At 42.9% G+C, this 18,609-nt stretch overlaps 1 protein-coding gene across 2 annotated transcripts; it reads right to left on the reverse strand.

Moving 5' to 3' along the window:
- Positions 1-489: 489 nt before the first annotated feature.
- On the reverse strand, positions 490-15,867 carry scarb2a (scavenger receptor class B, member 2a). Of its 2 annotated transcripts, XM_076104837.1 has the most exons (13): positions 15,433-15,867; positions 10,895-11,052; positions 10,581-10,728; positions 10,059-10,253; positions 9,215-9,306; positions 8,563-8,682; positions 7,990-8,168; positions 6,620-6,738; positions 6,086-6,159; positions 5,886-5,937; positions 5,638-5,790; positions 4,565-4,612; positions 490-4,242 (listed from the first exon to the last, which is right to left on the reverse strand). In XM_076104837.1, the coding sequence occupies exons 1-13, from the start codon at positions 15,553-15,555 to the stop codon at positions 4,111-4,113; spliced, it is 1,593 nt and encodes a 530-aa protein (XP_075960952.1). In that variant the 5' UTR covers positions 15,556-15,867; the 3' UTR covers positions 490-4,110. The 2 variants fall into 2 exon arrangements, with proteins under 2 accessions (XP_075960952.1, XP_075960953.1); XM_076104838.1 differs by lacking the exon at positions 4,565-4,612.
- Between the last annotated feature and the right edge of the window lie 2,742 nt (positions 15,868-18,609).

Below are 18,609 nucleotides of genomic sequence, written 5' to 3' on the forward strand. Positions count from 1 at the left end.
GTTTAGCTTAGCATAAAGACTGGGAACAAGAGGAAACAGCTAGCCTGGCTTCTCTAATGCTCACTAATTAAAAAAATAATAAAAATCAGTTTGTTAATCCGTACAAAAACTGAAGTGTAAATTTGTCACGTTGTGGTTTCATGGCGGGTATTGTGCCGGTCTATTTCCTTCTTTTATGCTATGCTAAGTTAAGCTAAAAAGCTATAGCTTCATTTTGATTGGAGTGGTATCAATTTCCTCAAATATCTAAATATTCCTTAAAAAAAAACTATTGGATTTGTAGCTTTGAAACATTATACTTTGAAAATCATCTGAATTTATGTGTGTTGAATTTAATTTTCAATTTTCCGGTCCAGTTTTACAATTTCATGAAAAAAATTTTCCAGGGTGTATTCATCAGTCATCAGACTGCTCTGGATGAACAGTTATAGTACCACGAACTTCATTCATATTTCTCTCCGACAGTTAATCAAAAGACAGACAACTGTGTGAATTTTGCACTTGACTGCAACTTTATTTTTTTGCAAATACACTATAAATGTTTACAAAAGCACTGTAGAAACATCTGTGCAGTGTAAATTATCAAAACTAAGAATGGATATTACTCATTATTCATTTTGCACCTCACATGACAAGGATTGTCATTTTCAGCAGCAAAACAAATTAGTATATCTCAACAGGAAACGTCTGTTAGTGACTTCAGAACATTGAAATGGGCAGATGCGGTTGTTACACCAAAGAGCAAATTAAGGAAAAGAATAATAAAGGATGGTATGGCACGGCACTAGTGCTCATCCCTGAAGTAGGGCTTCATTCATCTAGATACGTCTACACAGCATCAACTCGTCACTTTACTCAGTCATCAAGATAATCAGCCTTCCAGTAAAAATCACTCCAGTTTGACAGAAATGGTGCAATCGGACACACACACACACACACACACACGCACGCACACACACACGCACACGCACACGGTCTCTTGACAGCTCCAAGTGTCACATACTGGTCCATCTTTTTGTATTTTCAGTGTGAAAAAAAAATATGAAATGATCAATAATGAAATACTTATTAGAACCACAAAAAAATAAAACTAAATCAAGCTACAGAAAAAGTAAATACTTCTACACAACTATCAAATCACAAATTTAAGGGAAAAAACAAAAGATACATAAATATTGTGTGGCCCCTTACATTTTACACAACTCTGTATTGCTTCGTCTTACATAATACTGAGATCTGCTCACAAAGAGCACCGATTCGTTTTGTTTGCTCTTTTACTGGTTAACAAAAAAAAAAAGCAATACCCATCAATCCAACTTGTGAAATTTCATCTTTCTTCTTGCCAAAAGGCACATAGACGCACGTTAACGCTCACACATCAGTGCTGCAAATACTTCACGTAAGCGGTGGCACGATAAAAAAAAAAAAAGGAAAAAAAGAAATAATAATTAGGTGAGCGGTGGTTTTGTGGTACAACCGTTATCACAGAGGAGAGTAAACACGGTGCTGGGGCAGATCTATTAGGTTATCTTTGGTCAAGCAGGGACGAGCCAATGGGCTCGAAGGATTGGACTCAAAGGTCGGTGTAGAAGTCAGACAGTGGATGGCTCAGGTGTGTGTTTAAACAGACGCTGCACGAGCAGCAAACACACACACACGACTCTCGGGATTAAGGTCTCTACGGTTCAAGTCTTTAAAAAGGTGGATAACGACGGACTGTGAGTTTGCACAAGGCGGCGGTTGCTTGCCTGTAGATAGAATAAAAAAAGGCATTTAGTGAATTGATTTAACCTTAAAGGAATACTTTCAACCTCTCCACCAGTGTTATTAATCCCGGAATAAGACTTCTGACACCGATCTTAGACGAAGCGGCTCGCTTTTTGGGCACCTCCAGCGAACCGTTAAGTTTACTACGCCTATAATGAACTCCAACAATACATGTGATATGGTCACGATCTGCTAATAAGAGGAATGAGTGTGTTAAGTGAGATACATTTTACAAAAAGTGTTGCTAGTAATAACTAACTGCTAATTCCATTAAATGGCAGCAAGCTTTGGGCTTTGTATCTTGTGCTCAGGTGTCAAAAGGGGTTGGCAACACAGAAAGCCTTAAAGAAAAAGCCTCTGCGGATCAACCTGAAAGAGAATACGAGCATATATGTACACGTATGTACAAATACAAGTCCATAGGTTATGGTATTTTTTTTAGCAGCAATAACAAAATACAAAAGTATATCAAAAGAAGACACTCCATCTGCTGAAAAGCAAGTAACAGAGGCATGGATGTGTGTTCATTTACATCAGCATCCTTCATAACCAATACTAACAAATCATTGAGATGTATTGAACATATGGACCACCTGCACCGAAATGAACGGGACAAAAAAAACAAAAACGAAAATACACAGGGCACAATTTCCAGGCAAAGTGCGGGGAATTTTCCACGTCGACAGTATTATGGCCTTAAATTCACTTCCCATTAGCGACTACCGCAGGGTTTGACGTAACGAGACAAGTGTGGCGGACAGAAAAACGAGAAGACATGAAACATAAGACAAACAGTGATTCAAGTGCTGTGTGCTGCGTTTTGCCTGAATGCCTACAGCTCCTTGGCAAACTGAATGACTGCACAGCGGCGAGTGGTGCACAGGGCTCCCTCAAAACGCCCAATGAGTCCACTTTTTTTTTGTTTATATTCACGGCACTTTGACAGTGTTTTTGACAAATCGGCTGTAAATATATATCAAAGTAGGACAAAATAAAAACCTGGTAGTCTTGTGTGAGGACTGGTTTTAGCAGTCCAAATTGTGCTTTCTCTAATAAGTAACAGTGTAGACGTGCAGGAGCGGTCGACACCAGAGCAAAGTTAGTGTCTTTCAGCACACCTAGAAGGACTGCTTGCTGGATTTGGTCAGAGGCATCTCAACATGTCGCCTTTTACATATATACAATAATGACAGAAGAGATTTCCAGCTTATTTGAACAATGTATGAACATAAAGAACACGCTGAACCATCATAAGGCAGAAAGCAGGTTCAAGTCTCCCTTGTAAGTTCTGTGGGTTCTTTTTTTGAATGTGTGATGAAGCCAAAAAAAAAGGTGCAACTTTATCAAGCTAATGGTGGCAACCCTTATTAATTTCACCTTCACTAATGATGAACTTGGAAATGCTGCGGAATATTGTTTTAGCTAGTGTTCTGGAGAGGTTGAGGGAGGGGGGGGGGGGGGGGGGGGGATCAAAAATCACAATGATTCCAAGTTTCACTACACTGTGCCTGCATCAAGACAAATAGTTTCCCATTTTCCATCAAAACAGGACACTAAGTGTCAGATAAAGGTGCACACACGTTCACTAACAGATACTGGAAGTGCTGTGTGTGTGTGTGTGTGTGGGGGGGGGTGCAATTATTCACCTTAGGAAAAACAAAAAAAGGCATAAATGATATAAATAGTTTGGCTCAGTGTTTTTTCCTCTGCCTTTTTTTTTTGTTACAAAAAGGATATGCCAAGTTCTGATTATGTTATCCTCTGAGCAAAGGAGCTCAGAGTTTTGTCCTAAGAAAAATCTGTTGGCTTGAATTTTCACCACTGATGCAGAGGCAAGGAGCCGGAATACGTCGGTAACAACACCCACCGTTGTTGAGGTGAATACTAAAACACTCCTTGAGCAGTATCAGTCGGCAGAGTCTGCTCGGCGGATCATGCATCCGTGTGCGACAGCGACACCTACGCTACGTGTTCCCTCAGAAGAATTACGGAAAAAAGGCTTGTCCTGGCCGGCCGCGCCCAGAGTCCCTTAAGGCCGACCAGGATGGAAAAGAGGAATGAGAGTGTGGGAGTTTTGCAGTACGGCAGGCAGCGAGGGCCATGCTCAGCAGGTAGAGTAGAGGAGGACAGACAGTCATAAGAGGGCTCAGTGAGAGGCGCAATGTCTTTGTTGTCTAAACATCTACTGGGGTTTGTGTCCCACCCCTTTCCCTATTCCCCCTCTCAAAATAAGTAAAAATTAGCCCGCTGTGTATGCAAACCCCCATCCATGGTAATGTAACACCCCTGTGCTGCTCCCTCAGCCCCCTTCCTGAGCTCCACACTTGGGGAGGGGATCCTCAATCAACACTTCTGGGCCTCCACTGGAGACATGGCAATGTAGGAGCCGTTCCTTGTTGGCTGGCTTGCTGGCGTTTCTGACGGCTCGTCGGGTTTGTCGCTGACCTGAGTGTAGGCCGTGTCGTCTTTCACCGTCTGAACAGGAGAAGAAAAGGTGTCAGTGCAAACCACCGAAGTGGCAAGACGCCCAAATATTCTTCAATACTCAACGCTGACATTCAAATGTGAATAAATGTTTTGAGTGAAATGTTCACAGTAAACCACGTTTATCTAAGTATTCACAACCACCACCACCACAATAAAACATTTACTTCAAAAGTAAAGAAATTACACTGAGGCGAGAACTCAAAAAGGAAAGTCATGTCCCATAAAGTTAAATAAAAATGATAATAATCAGAGATGATGTGTAACAAATTAAGAAAGGAGAATAGCAAACAAGGCAAAAATTAAGACTTACAGTAAAAGAATGAAAAGCTTCAGTAAAATCAATACGTTTTACTTCATTCTAAAAACAGAAAAAGAAAAAAGGGGGGTTACAGAAAATTAAAATTAGAACATTGTTAATACAACACTTCACATTGCAATTATGCACGTTTTTAACATCCTCTCAATGCTAAGCTAACGTTCTAAAACGGCAATGCATTTTTTGGAAATACTTCCTTTAATGAGATTTAGATGAGGAGATTGATACCGCTCATATCTGCACGCTAAATATTAAGCTACAGCCGGTTAGCTAAGTTTACTTTACACACTGGAAACAGCTAGCCTGGCTCTGTGCAAAGGTAACAACAGCCACCTATCAGCACCTGTACAGCTCAGTCCTGAACAACTTATGTTTTGTTCGTTCAATAAGAACAACTTCAACACATTTTCAGGTTTTCCATTGTTTCCAGTTTAATCTACATGAAGCCAACCGTCTCCAGGCGAATATTTAACATACCATGAGAGTGGTATCAATCTTCTCATCCAACTCAAAAAGTGCAGGCAACTCTTTGGACAGTGAATGACCTTAACTAGAGTAATCCGAGGACGGTGGCGGTCAGGGTTCAAATCAACAGTCCTAAACTGCGAGAGATAAGAGAGGTGAGCATGTGCTGCACATTACTCTCAGGGCTAGTCTAATTCAATTGCTACTGAATAGTGCTAAGCTAGCTCATAGCTACAATGACCAGCAGGGAACTGAGATCCTGAACACAAAAGATGCATCGACTGTTAGAAAATGTTCAGCAAGGAAAACAAATAAGCAACGGATCCATGCTGGCTTTGCTTAGCCGAATACATGCATGTGTGTTAGTTAACGTGCACAAAGCTCGGGGTTAAACTTGCAGCAGCTCAGTGAGGAAACTTCTTAACCATGCAAAATCCCACTCAAACAAACTGCAGCATTTACTGCGACACATTTCCCCCACTATCTATTATCAGACTCATTTACAATGTGAGCTAATGTCAGTGGCTAGCACCCACCAGGGTAACTGTTTGGATTAATACTACAGCTCAGCACACGGCAACAAACGGGGGCAAAGTTCCTACCTTCTTCTGGCGGTTTCGGCAGAACAAGACGACGAGCACCAGCAGCAAGATGATGCCCATGCCCACGATGAGCAAAGGGAAGTTTGACACAACAGTCACAATTAGGAGCATCGTCCTCATCTGGGAGGCGGACTGATCGTCAACAGTCGCCGTCTAGATTCGAGAGAGATGATTATTGATTTGTGATCCACTTACGGGGTTTATGAGAACAGGGTTCGTTCACAGATTGTACTGAATGAAATCCTCACCTCATTGACGAACATGATGGGGAAAATGGTCTCGTTGATGAACTTGGTTTTGCTGTAAGAGCAGAAAGAAAGAGAGAGAGAGCGAAAGAGAGAGACAGACAGGGAAGTCAGGGAGAACATCTGGCTCAACATGTGGCTGAAATGAGGACACGAGTGTGGCAACAGCTAAATGGGTCAGAGTTCGACAAAGTTTAACTTACGGGAAGCCTTGCACTCTTTTCAGGATGATATTGAGCTGAGCTCTCTTGCAGGCACGAATGGGAACCCCTGTGGTCTGAAACAAAGCGATAGAAAGACGTCTCAGAACAGCCCAGGAACCTTTCCGTTCCTGGAATCCTCACATATTGATAGATTTACAGGGTGAGATTATCTCAAGTATTTGTTGCCCATTTCATTTTTTTCCCCTCCTCAGTGTATTTTGTTGTTTTTACTGTTATAACTGTACTGATTTCTATGTACGAATGAAATGTCAAGCAGATAAGCTGTAATACACATCATTTGGCTTTCTAATTGTTAAACCGATCAACAACTGATTCGTGTTATCTGTATGTGAACCACCATGTTTGCAAACCATGTTTGCATATTGCATGTTTGAATACATGCAGAGCTATCACGAGGATTCAAAACAACTTTTGTAATTTACATAAAAGGTGGTCATTAACCAGCTGCGCAAGGTTCAACACAGACTCGTCCGCATGGCTCCAACCTGTTGGGAAATTAAACAGTAGTCGTACCGGTTGCAGGTCGAGGTAGGTCTCGTGTTCCTCCTTGTTGGGGCTGAGCCCTTCAACGGCGTTGATGTACTTCGGGTCTGCTTGATAAAAGTGGGGGAAAGACACCACGATGGGAGCACCTTGAAGGAAACAAGTGAGACAAACACGAGTTAATTAGTGTTCGAATCCTGAGATGACTCTAAACAACAAGGGCTGAAAACAGATTAGAGAAACGCGAGATAAGATAAAACATCATATTTTGTAAAGGTGCAGCAGATAGTCAGAACCTGTGTTTTACCCTAAATAATGATGAGCGGACAATAAAAACAGGAGTGACCCTGCAGCACTAAACACACCGTTTTCTGCCTTTGATACATTTGGATTTTTTTACATTTTATTTAATCATTTAACTGCTCAATTGTCCTTTATTTAAAGTTACATTCCCAAATACAAAAAGGTCTAAATGCCTAAACTTAACCCCGTTTCTCCACATTGCAAAAAATGTAAATTCAGGGGGATATATGCTGAAAACGTTATTTAGTTATTATTTTGTGGCCTAAAAGAAGTCAAATTTAAACACGTTGAAACTATACTGGATTCAGCCTGAAGAATACTGCTGCTGCTAAAACCGACACAATTCTGTCACCAAAAAGCAACGTCATCTTTTTATATTTTGTACTAAACTGTTACAGCGGATGTTTTACACAAAAATAAAAGCAGGGATTTAAAAAAAAAAAAAACGGTTCCATATATGTAGAAGCGGATGATAGATCATATAGAAAAGACAGATGATCCGATTCTTTAACCACACGGGCAGTTTCAGAATGACATCACTTTGCACATGACATGACAACAGGGCTTGGTTGTGATTGGCTCTCATAGAAGCATCACAAAAATCCTCCCAATCAGACGCCTTTGCCTCGTATGAATCAGAGAAGCTGATACAGGCAGCCTATCAGGTTTTAGCACATGCATCAATACATATAACTAAGTGTTTTCTCCCACTAGGACTGTATATGTTTGAACAAAATTACCCCAAAAAAATAAACTGTCTGGTAATTTTACAAACAGCGTGAGGTTACAGTAGCATATCTGTAGTGATAATACTCTGTCAAGCCTTATCAGAGTAGTCGCACTCCACTCAATGACCACCATAAAATACTTCAATGGCCTCCACACACAGACAGCACAGTTAATCATTGAACCGTGTACTGAGTGAAAATCAGGTTCAAACACTGGGAATGTCAGATACCAGGCAGGGGACGGGGCTGTGGACTGAAAGGACATTTGGGGGGGGGGGGGGGGGGGGTAGAAAAAGGAGGGGTGGAGGGACTGGGTAACTGGGTCAGACTCTCTGGCTACTGAGGGGGAGAAACAGGGCAGTCCCTTACCTTCTCGACAAACGCTGACTTTAAGCAGCCCGGTGCCGAGACAGTCTCCAGCCGGCACACAGAAGCCCGCGTTAGTGGGGTTTTCTATGGGGTTCATGAGTACGTCAATAGGGGGGGCGAAGCGGTACGCCTGGATGCCTTTCACCTCCACATCTTTCACATAGGCTAGATGGATAGACCTAAGAAAGAAAAAGAAAAACAGCTCAGTGATCATAAAGTAAGAACTACGGACTAAGTATTGTCCAGAAGTCTAAATTAAGAGCAATCAGGAAAAAGGAAACAGCAGTTATGGTCCTTTAAAAGTAAATGTGTCATGGACAAGAGGGACCACTTCCTGTACAACCATTCCTTAAAGCCTCCCAAGTATGTCGACTTACTCTTGACTTTCCCACGTGTGTTTTGAGTTCATTATCAGAGGTCGTAATAAGCACAACTCAGGTCCTTATCAGTGGCTTAGTAAGCATATTGTGTATGACTCAGTCGCTGCAATTTCCTGGGCGTTCTGGTCCTCGCCCCGGCCGAGATGCTTTGACTGTAAACAAATCTATGACCCCGTAAGCGGCATCTGCATACCTGCAGAGATCCGCAGCGAAGATGTACAGCAGCTCGTTCCTGTTTATCAGAGGGTGGAAGACCGCGCCGTCCGTACCGTTGATCATGTTGCTCTGATTTGAAGACCACCATGACATCTCCCTATTGATTGAGAAGAAAACCGGTGACATTAGTAAATGTATTTACTTGCAGCTACACCCAAGTACTGTACTTTTGAGGAGCCTCTACTGGCCTACGTGTATTGTATACTTCTAAATCAACCCACAATTCACAGGAAATGCACGTTTTACTTCACTACAAGACTATAAAATGCACTGCATCATTCAAGATTTAACCAAGAAAACAGTGTCAGCAAGTTGGGACCCCACAAAATACTTGCTGATTCGTTTTCCGTTGATTGAATCATTACTCTGCAGTTACAAAGAGTGATTTCTCTTTTACCTTACTGCTGAAAGGGGTGTACATTTATCCAATACGTTTATTTTTTCTTCTTTCACGCCAAAGAAATCATCAAGGCTTTCTCCTTTAGACTTTCAGGCTGTTTAACTACTGTATGTGAATATCATGAGTTGGAGGATGTGGGAGGCATGCGCTAACAAGAGGGAGTATTTCCTATCATTGAGGAAAGTAGGAAACAGGAAAATATAAAAATCTGCCTGACATGAGTATTTACCTCATGCCGTTCCACGTGTCGATCTTGCCATAATCCATGTAGTTCTCCTCGCCGGTGTGGAACACAAACTCTCCTTCATGGGTGCCGTTTTTCTGCAGAAAACAAGACGAGGGTCAGAGAAAGCTGCTGTGACGGACAAGTGCTCAGGATACGGCAGAGAGTCGGAAACGTTGGGAGTTGAGAAATAAATACTGCTTGTATTCGCTACCCTTAGCATGCCCCTTAGTGTATTATCACCAGACACAGTAAGGCATTAGTAGCCAATGGAAGAACACTTAAACAAAACATATTTTAGTCGATTAATCTGCCAATTATTGTCGACAATAATCGATTAATCACATACTGAAAAAAATTCAAATTTTCTACTTCTACTTTCCACTGTTTGATGTCTTCAAATTACTTGTTTTACAGTCCAAACCCCAGAGATATTCACTTTTATATCATAAATGAAAAATAAAAGCATCTAACTCTCACATTTGAGAAGCTGTGAATCTTTGCTTGAAAAAATAAAAAATAAAAAAAAAATCATAAAATAGTTAATTTTCTGCTGATCAAGCGATCCATAAATCGACCTATAGCACTGTGTAAAAAATAAATAAATGCTGTGCTCAGGATCACAAGGCTGCTGCTGTCACGGAGTATGTCGATCTGCAGACTAACAGGAAGTACAAGCATCTTCCATCAGCATGTGGTCAGTCTCACTTCTCTTATGTGGCCACAGGCTCGTCTATTGTTTTAGTAACCACCAACAACCAGCATGCAACACGCTTTCTTAAGACTTTTGAACTAAAATAACATCAAGCGTGCCTCTAAATATATATTCATGAAAGTGAGTAAAACGTACCTTCCACATCAGCCCAAAATATTCGTCCACTTCGGGCTTCATAGCGTGGACCTTTGTGAGAAGAGGGTCTTTGAAGCCCCACAGAACCTCGTGGACAGTGCGGGACATGAACACCTCGACGCCCAGGCTCCTTACATACATGGAAACCAAAGTTCGCAGGAAGAAGGAGTACGAGTTCAGCTCGCTCATGATTGCCTAAGGACGAAGAAACAAGTCAGGGAACGGAAAGATTGGCTCGGGTCGTTTGCAATACTTGAGGAAAATCTCACGGTCAATGCTGCATTAGAGTTCATTAGGCTTGTTCGTCTTCGCCTGATAAGACTTAAGTTTGTATGTTCAACACATCAAAATGTCACAATAAAACTAAGAGGACAATGGCTTGGAGTGTGTTACGGAATAACGTGTGTAAAACAAAAACAGACATGCCAATCAAATGACTTAAAGTCAAATCTAAGGGACATGATTACTGGCTGCTGCGTGTCATAATAACACACATTATCCTGTCCAGACACGGCGTCTTACCACGAAGGGGATGTTCACAGTCCTGACGATGTCGACCTCGGGGTTACCGGCTGACTTCTCCGGCACAAACACAAAGGTTTTGGGGTTCAGGGCGTAAAGCTTGGTGCCGTTTTCCAGGAAAGTGACGTTCTCCCGCGGCCTGTACTCCCTGGTGTGGAAAAGTCAGTTAGTCCAGATATCTTTTGTTTTGCAGATGAACCCAGATGCAAGATATCTTTCCTTAAACAGGACTTTTGGGAACAAGGGTGGGGAGTGAGTTTCCATCACTATATATTACACACATTTACGGCGACAGATCTTCGTATCAAACCTACCTGTAAGTATATGGTCCGATCTGTTTAACAGCTGCCTTCCCGCCTGCCAAGAACACCTCTGGATTGGTCACATTGAAGAAGTAATACTCCATGTAAACAGGTGGAGGTGGATTCTTCCATGCTTCAAACATTTGACTCTTCTCTGTCAAAGTAATTTCCTATTGACAAAGAAATAAAGAAGAAAAAAAAACAACACATTCAGATTGAGAAACAGCACAGACAGTGTTGGGATAATGAGTTTGGCGAGCATTGGTACTCAAATTGTACACTTTGGTTGAACAATGCTTTACGCGCATTTGGGCACTTTCAAAGCCCTTCACTGTTCTGAATGAGAGCCATCTGAGAGCACACATGACACTGTTCTGCAAGGAGCTGATGCCGGGTCAAAAACACCAAAAACCCAGAGGGAGGCAGAGAAAAGCCCTCGATAGCTGCAACAAAAAAAAAAAAAAGTCTGGATCGGCAGAAAATTTGAGCAAATACTGCATTCAGATTCTGACCTCAGCAAGCCTAGAGGCAAGAGTCTGTGACTGTGGGCTACTAGTCATCATCAGACACAATAACAGCAACATGTTGCAATAACAAAAACATGGCTTCTCTGCAGCGTTCGCCATCAAACTAACATGCTGGATGTCAGAAGAGGCCGAAGCAACCACAAAAAGTAGGAGATGGCTTCACTCCCGAGTGGTCTCACAGACGTTTTGGTTGTGGTCATGTGGAGAGAAAAAAAAAAAACAAGCTTGAAAGTTTTAGTCAGTCGTAAGTAACCTGTCTGAACAAGAGCAACCGAAACCGTTGACTGCATCACTCAGCTGTAGAGTAAAACAGCCCACTTTCAGTGCAACAGCAGCTTCCAGTATGTTGACTGAAGGTGTTTGTTACAGAGGGGAATGAGCAAGCTATTTCTATTCTTTTCTTGAGGTGTATTTTTAAACATTGGAAAGGATAAGTGACCCACTTCCTCTTGTGTCTTTTTCATGGCGAGTACCTGAAAACCTTCTCTGTCTGGAGACCAGCGAGGCGCTCTTGAAGGAGGCTATACATTGTCTTCTGCAAACGGTTGCCGTTGAGAAAATCTAGTGTAAGGTGTGGCCGGCACTTCCTGTTTGGGTTTCAACTTCCGAACTTCAAACTTTTTTTTGCTCTATAGAATTGCTTGCAGGGGATTTGTTGCATCATCTCCCCTTTGCTACTTTACAAAACTCCTCAAGTTAGATCTCAGAAGGGTTCAACCAAAATATCTACTTTGAGGGGGAAAAAAAAGGCAAATTTGGCTGACAGAAAAGCAGCAAATCCTCATTTTGAAGAGGATTTGCTGTTTGAATGAATGAACTAAGTTGCAGCTGTAGAAGGGTGTGCCATAATTGGCACTTTTATGAGCCTGTAGTCGTCATTGCATGCATTTGTTTTTATTCTTAACAACCAAGAATTACAGATTGCACAATCCCAGATTCAACCCAAGAAATCATCCCAGTTAGGTTTACGCTGCTGCGTCATTCCCTCCAAAATACGGAACTTGAGGTATTTAAGCAGAATGGATTCTCCTGAGTCTTCAGGATCATGTCTTCTGCGTCTTAATTAAGAGCTGACGTGAAACCAGGTAATGCAACAGAAGCACATGACTATCACGGGCAGCCTACATGACTTGTATGAAACAATCTGCTAAAGCAGCAATATTTACATAATGTGTTTGAGAAACAAAGTGCAAAGTGTGACTTCTGAAACTGGTCTGGCTTTTCCCCTGCAGCATTACGTGTGACTGCAGCCTGCATGACGCCCTGTGTTTGCCCATCTTGAACAAAGGTCTTTCAGAAGGCCTTCATTACAGCTATGTGAACATCATTTATCTCTCAGAAGAAAAAAACAAAAAAACCTTGATCTATTACAAGCAGACAAACAAGTGAGGGACAAAGTGGAGGGGTTTGTTGGTGCAATCAAAATACGGTGTTGTTTATTCGCCAGTGGAAAGGCTGGATGAGGGACTCAAACTAAACAAAGTGAACCGGCTCTCAGCCAAACGACTTCAGGCACAGCCTACGTACGTGTGGTGGGACAAGATCCGGCTCTGAACAGCACTGGAACAAAACAAAAAGGTAAAAAAGGAAAACGCATGAAATCCTTCTCATAAGTAACCTCCTGCGTTTCGCCAGCATTACCTTGTTCTTGAACACTTTAATCAGTCATACTACCTTGAAAAGTCTCCACTCCCAAATAGGGCTGAGGGGAGGGGCATGAGTGGGTGTATAGTTTGCCTGTCTGAGCAGAACAACTCGGGATAGGCCGAGGCTGGAACAACAACAAGGGACAAGGTGGCTCTCAGGCAGAAATCATGCCCCCGAGGCCACGGAGTCTGTCAAATTCCTCGCATTAGTTTTCCCGCTGCCTCCCTCCACACCCAGCTCAGACACACAGAGACTGTGTCCTGGAGGCAGCTTGTACCAAACAACTCGGCGACATCATTATTACAGAGAGCCACATTCAGACATCAGATTAGGTAGATTTTTGGAGTCAGTTCAGTATGTCCCGGCCAGACTAATTCAATGGGAAAGACTGTGTGGCTAAAGAGGATTAGCAACGCTGTCATTTCATGTAATCGCCAGCCGCATCAGAATAATGTCCCCCGTTGATGAACTTTGACTAACTTCCTTTAATTTGGGTCCCCTGGGTCGCTGCCGTGATTCAGAACGAGACACAAATGAGCCCCCGACCGAAATTTAACTACAGGAGGGGGAAACCGTGTCAGGTGGTGCCGTTTGCGAGTCCCGGACTTGGACAAATAGTGAGTCGAGCTTTTCTGAAGAGCTTTTTTCTTCTTAAGCGGGAGAGGGGGGGGGGAGCGACTGCAAGACGAAGCGAAGGCATTTCAACTGGACAGATTATGGAGTAACACCGGGCATCCAGCACAGTGCTTCATGTCAGTAAGAGGAATGCGAGGTATTCTAAAAGGGAAGAGAGCAGCAGTGGGTCTGCAGGGTTGGATAGAGTGTCAGCTGCCAACAACCCCACCCCACCACCCCTGAACTAAGGCACCAGTCCCCAGATATGTAGACATGCCACTGCACAAGTCAACCAGTCACACCACACTTCTACGTACATGTTTAAGCCCGCTCAAGTAAAAAAATAACGGCGGTGTAACAACTTTACTCCAAAATATCAATATGAATGTTAATGAATCCTGTGTGGTGGTTCACTGACCAACACAATTTGTCTCAAGACTGGGAATGGGCTGAACTAGCGCCGACTGATTTGAGAAGTATCAAATATAGACCAGTAATGGAACTAAATTTTTGTGGGGGGATTTCTGTTAGATTTGAAAGCAACACACTTAATTCTCAATCATTTCATCGTCTCAGTTAGGAAATGCAAAGATAAGATAGACTTTATTGTTCCGAAGGAAATTTGTCTTGGAAACATACATACAGTGTACACTGTCTGCTGTTAAAAGAACAATACAAATAACATATTGCATACATACATTACAAAGGACATGTCAGTCAAATGAATGCAGGTTTGTCTGGTGTATACAAGTGGGACAGAAGGCTGGATGTCTGCCTCTCATCCTCCTCTACACACCATGTCAAACTTTTACAGATCAGCCAGGGACTGACCAAGACTCCCTTCCCCCATTCCTTCAGACCCCCCCCTTACCCACCGTGTCCCCGCTGGCTGAGATTTCTACTACTACTACTACCACCACCGGTAACCCTGCTCCGATTAGTGGTCCACCATGAAGAATATCACGCCTGTATTAACAGAACCGTGTTACCAGGTCATGCGCAAAGCACTGGGCAGGTTCACTAAAACGCGACTGTGTCAGCCAGCAGAAAGAGCATATCGTGCATTTATTTCTCATTTCTCCAGACTCCCTTCCATTCATTAAAAGGCTAATTGAATCCCGTGATGTCTTGCCAGATCATATAAAACGGTGACGATCCGGGTAAGAATGTGAGAGGAGATAAAAAATAAAATAAACACCGTAAAATGGGGGTAAGGTCATGATAAACTCACCTCTGAGAGTCAAACAATCATCATTCCCGTGTGGGAGCTCCAGGGGATTTCTACCTAAAGCGAAAGCTTCTTTTTATTTTTTGAAAGGTCTGCGTGTAACGTTTAATGTCGATTAATCATCATGCCTTAATGCAATCTTGAACAAAACCCCCAGAAGCTGCACAATATGGAAATGGGACTTGCACGCTGCAGACTCGTATCATGCGGATTCATGAAAGGGGGGGGGAAAGGCTCTGGGTTCATGGTGCCGAGCTGCAGCTGCAGAATGCAGCAAAAACACGAATAACTTCTCATGTAAACAGTAAAAGAATTAAGACAATGTATACACCGGATAGATCTTGTGACCCTGTATGTAGCCTATACTGCGAGATGCTGAATGCGCATGATTGACCACTGCAGAATGACATGCTTCAATATTCAAACCCCTGAAGTGTGACAGATGGAAGAAGTGTGAAAGGAGGAGAAAGCATTGAAAACCGTTACCTTTTAAAAATAATAATAAAATAAGAGAGAGAGAGACTACAACTCACCTTTTTTAACCGGCTGTGGATCATTGTTTGGAAGACTTGAGCCACGACCAGGGCGATCCCCACTATCAGGAGGTGAGCGCACACGATCCCGGTGGCGTAAATGGCACAGGATCTCCGAGTCATGATGCCGGGCGGATGAGCGGTCCTCTCAGGGAAGATTTTTACTAATACAACTTCACTGAAGTCGATGATAACCTCCCCCAAAAAAATACAAAATTAAACTAAAATATAGCGGTGTGTAGGATCGTGAGACCTCGGATCCGGCGCTTCTCCTGAGCAGCAGCTGGGCGGGTTTCAAACTTCTCTCTTCGCCGCCCGGTGGAGTGGTCTTCTCGGCGAGGCTGCGGGTACAAAAGAATAATCGAAAATGTTGGCACTTTTCATCGAAATTTAGAGATAACGCCTAAACCCTAAAGGAAGAGGGAGGAGTGAGCTGCTCGGAGGCGGTGGTGAAATGAAACAGCAGCGCTCAGCGCATCGTAGAAGAAGAGCCGTCCACCTCCTCCCCTTCCTCTCTACGCATTAATGAACCCGGTCAGGCGAAAACGCGTCGCTTTGGGAGGCTGCATGGGCGGTGGGTGTGTGTAAAACAGATATTGATGCTTCTTTCCTAAAACACACACATGATGAAACGGCTAAAACAACAAAAAAAAGTGGAATTATCTTCCACGTTTATTGTCATTTTTGGTGCCCTCCAGCTCAACTTATTTGGCTTTAAGTAACTTTAAAGCGCCTTTGTTGCACTGATCATTGAAAGGCGTGATCATGTTGTAATTTACTGGCAGGTATGAGCACGCAAAGCGATTACGAGTGAATCATCAGCAGCGCGCTCAAGATTAGACATGGTAGTATATCACCAAAACCTTTAGTGAGACTACCCGGGAGTGTTTTGATGGGGGGGGGGGGGGTGATTGAAAATCACACTTTAAATTCAAAACTATGATAAACTATGATTCTCCCATCGTGCACCACTCACCGCATTCAGAGAAAAAAAAGTAAAGCTCGAGGAGGTCCGTTACCTTTTATAAGGGCTCCGCGAGCTCACCTCATCGCGTCTCTTTAAATAAGCTCAGCGTGCACATGAATAATGTTCCATTCAAGCGACCAACGATCGTTGACGCGAGCCCTTTGTTCGAGCTGCTCGAGCTCTCATTGGCTACTGCCCGCACGGACCACCGGCGAGACCACCCCCTCTGCGCGCTGATTGGTCAGGGGCCGGCGAGTGAGATGCTGAATTTGATCGACTGACTTCGAGGCGGGGCTCCAATAAAGGGGAAACCGACGGCGTGATGCTCTCCGCCGACAGAGAAAGTATGTTCAGAGGCTGCCGCGGAGCCCGCTTTAACCGCCCATGATGCTGAGGAGGAAGAACAGAAACAAATGTGGATGATAAATGGCCTGCATTACGGTCATCATCACCACTAAATATTGACAAACATGTACATAAGAGCATCTGAAGTCTGCTTCATGGAGGGAGCAAGACAGTAAACAATGTTGTTGACAAAACTCAATTGAACCTAGAGACGAGGTGTTAACAGACAAACACTAAAACACTCAGAGAGTAAAATCTACTAGAATATGTTTCAAACCAAAAAAGAAACGACATTTCAGAGGACATCCACTTACATGTGCATGCTTCACTCCTGCAAATCTACAAACAGGATGTTGCAGCGATTGGAATTGATTGGTATGAAGTGAATATTGACGTTTCTTTTTGGAAAAAATGACTTTTAATGTTGAGTATCTTCCATAACCAAGCCAATATTTGTTTATTTTTGGCCTTTATAATACAGCTGGACAGTCCACATTTCATTAAAGGCCCTGAAAACCTAATGTATCAGTCAGCTCCTTCTTCTGAGTGATAACAGCCCTATAAACACAATATTTTGATTATTTTACAAGATATATTTTCTGTATTTTGTGTTTTATCTGCGCTCTACTCACCGGTTTGAAGCAAGCAGGGCTCAGGTGGAAAAAGGGGATGTCATGTCATTCACATTTAAAATACAGTCGAATTACCAAAGCAGTTTGACAGTGCTGAGTAGCTCTGCAGCACCTGCATCTGTATAGGCTTCGTTTAACCTGCACAATGTCACTGTAAGAGAAGCGTAACAACTACAAACATGGCCATCTTGTTTCTCTGCCCACGTCTGTGCCGGGAGGCCCAATAATCCATCCGTGTGCAGTCACCATGTGAAATACAACTGTGGATGCAGTATGTTCTGAATTCACAATGAAGCGTGTGTACATGACTCTGACCGCGTGTCATTCGGCTTTGGTTAAAGCGGTTCTTTATTGACGAACATGTTATAATTGGTGATGGTGTAAATTCTCAATGTGACATGCGGAAGGAAAAACAGCAATGACATTGAGTTTACAGCTATACTCCAAGAAATCCATTTGTTTCAGCACCGCAAACATGCGTCTGTACGAAGCAGAGTTTGGCTGCTGGTTGGACAGTTTTCTCGGAGCTGTGGTCCGGTGAACATTGATTTTTTTTCCCTGCTATGATATGGTCCCAGCAGCAGATGTAACACTAGTACAGTGTTACTTTCTTTACAATGATAATGGCAAAAGTAATTAATGCAATCTAGATTTCTTTGAATAGGAAAATATCCTAGCATGTCAATATAGTGTCGCACTAATGGCTGTTTGAGCCATTAGTGCCAAAAAGTAGTGGAAAATGAACTTGAATGTCAGTCAAAAGCATGCTGAAGTTAAAGAGGTTTCACACCTCTAATGGCCTCAGCTATTCACAACACTGAGCTCATGAATGTGCTACCAGAATTTGGTTGAAAAACAATCACGTATTAATGTCACCAAAGGTCAAAGGTGACATTTGTTCTGGGATTCTTCCGGGGCCTTTTGGATTCCGTGGCGCTCAAAGCACGTAACCCATTTAAGGCTGAAACAGGACACAGGGAATTGAGATCCACCACCCTCCTTGTTTACAGACAACACCAGCTGCTTTTCTCAAGAGTTTTTACCCAGAATTCTTGTGGACAGATTAGAAGAAGAAAAGAAGGCTGGCTAAATCTGACTTCACTCACCTGTTCAACCAGTCATTCACCAGTTTATTTGGGGTTTAGTTGGTGGCCAACAGGTTAAGCAACCTGCTTTAAAACACTGGGCAGTAATGGGCGCACTTGAAGGGGAGCAAGGTCATGTGGCTACCTC

This window comes from Anarhichas minor, unplaced genomic scaffold (genome assembly GCF_050575085.1).
Source record: "Anarhichas minor isolate MPS153535 unplaced genomic scaffold, ASM5057508v1 ptg000030l, whole genome shotgun sequence".
NCBI lineage: Eukaryota > Metazoa > Chordata > Actinopteri > Perciformes > Anarhichadidae > Anarhichas > Anarhichas minor.

Excerpts from the sequence above, each read along its gene's own strand:
- scarb2a (XM_076104837.1), bottom strand. The coding sequence starts at position 15,555 with ATGACTCGGAGATCCTGTGCCATTTACGCCACCGGGATCGTGTGCGCT. Across the intron at positions 9,307-10,058 it reads ATTTTGGGCTGATGTGGAAG|AAAAACGGCACCCATGAAGG; the intron begins GTACGTTTTACT and ends TGTTTTCTGCAG. Across the intron at positions 6,739-7,989 it reads AGTCAGCGTTTGTCGAGAAG|GTGCTCCCATCGTGGTGTCT; the intron begins GTAAGGGACTGC and ends GTTTCCTTCAAG.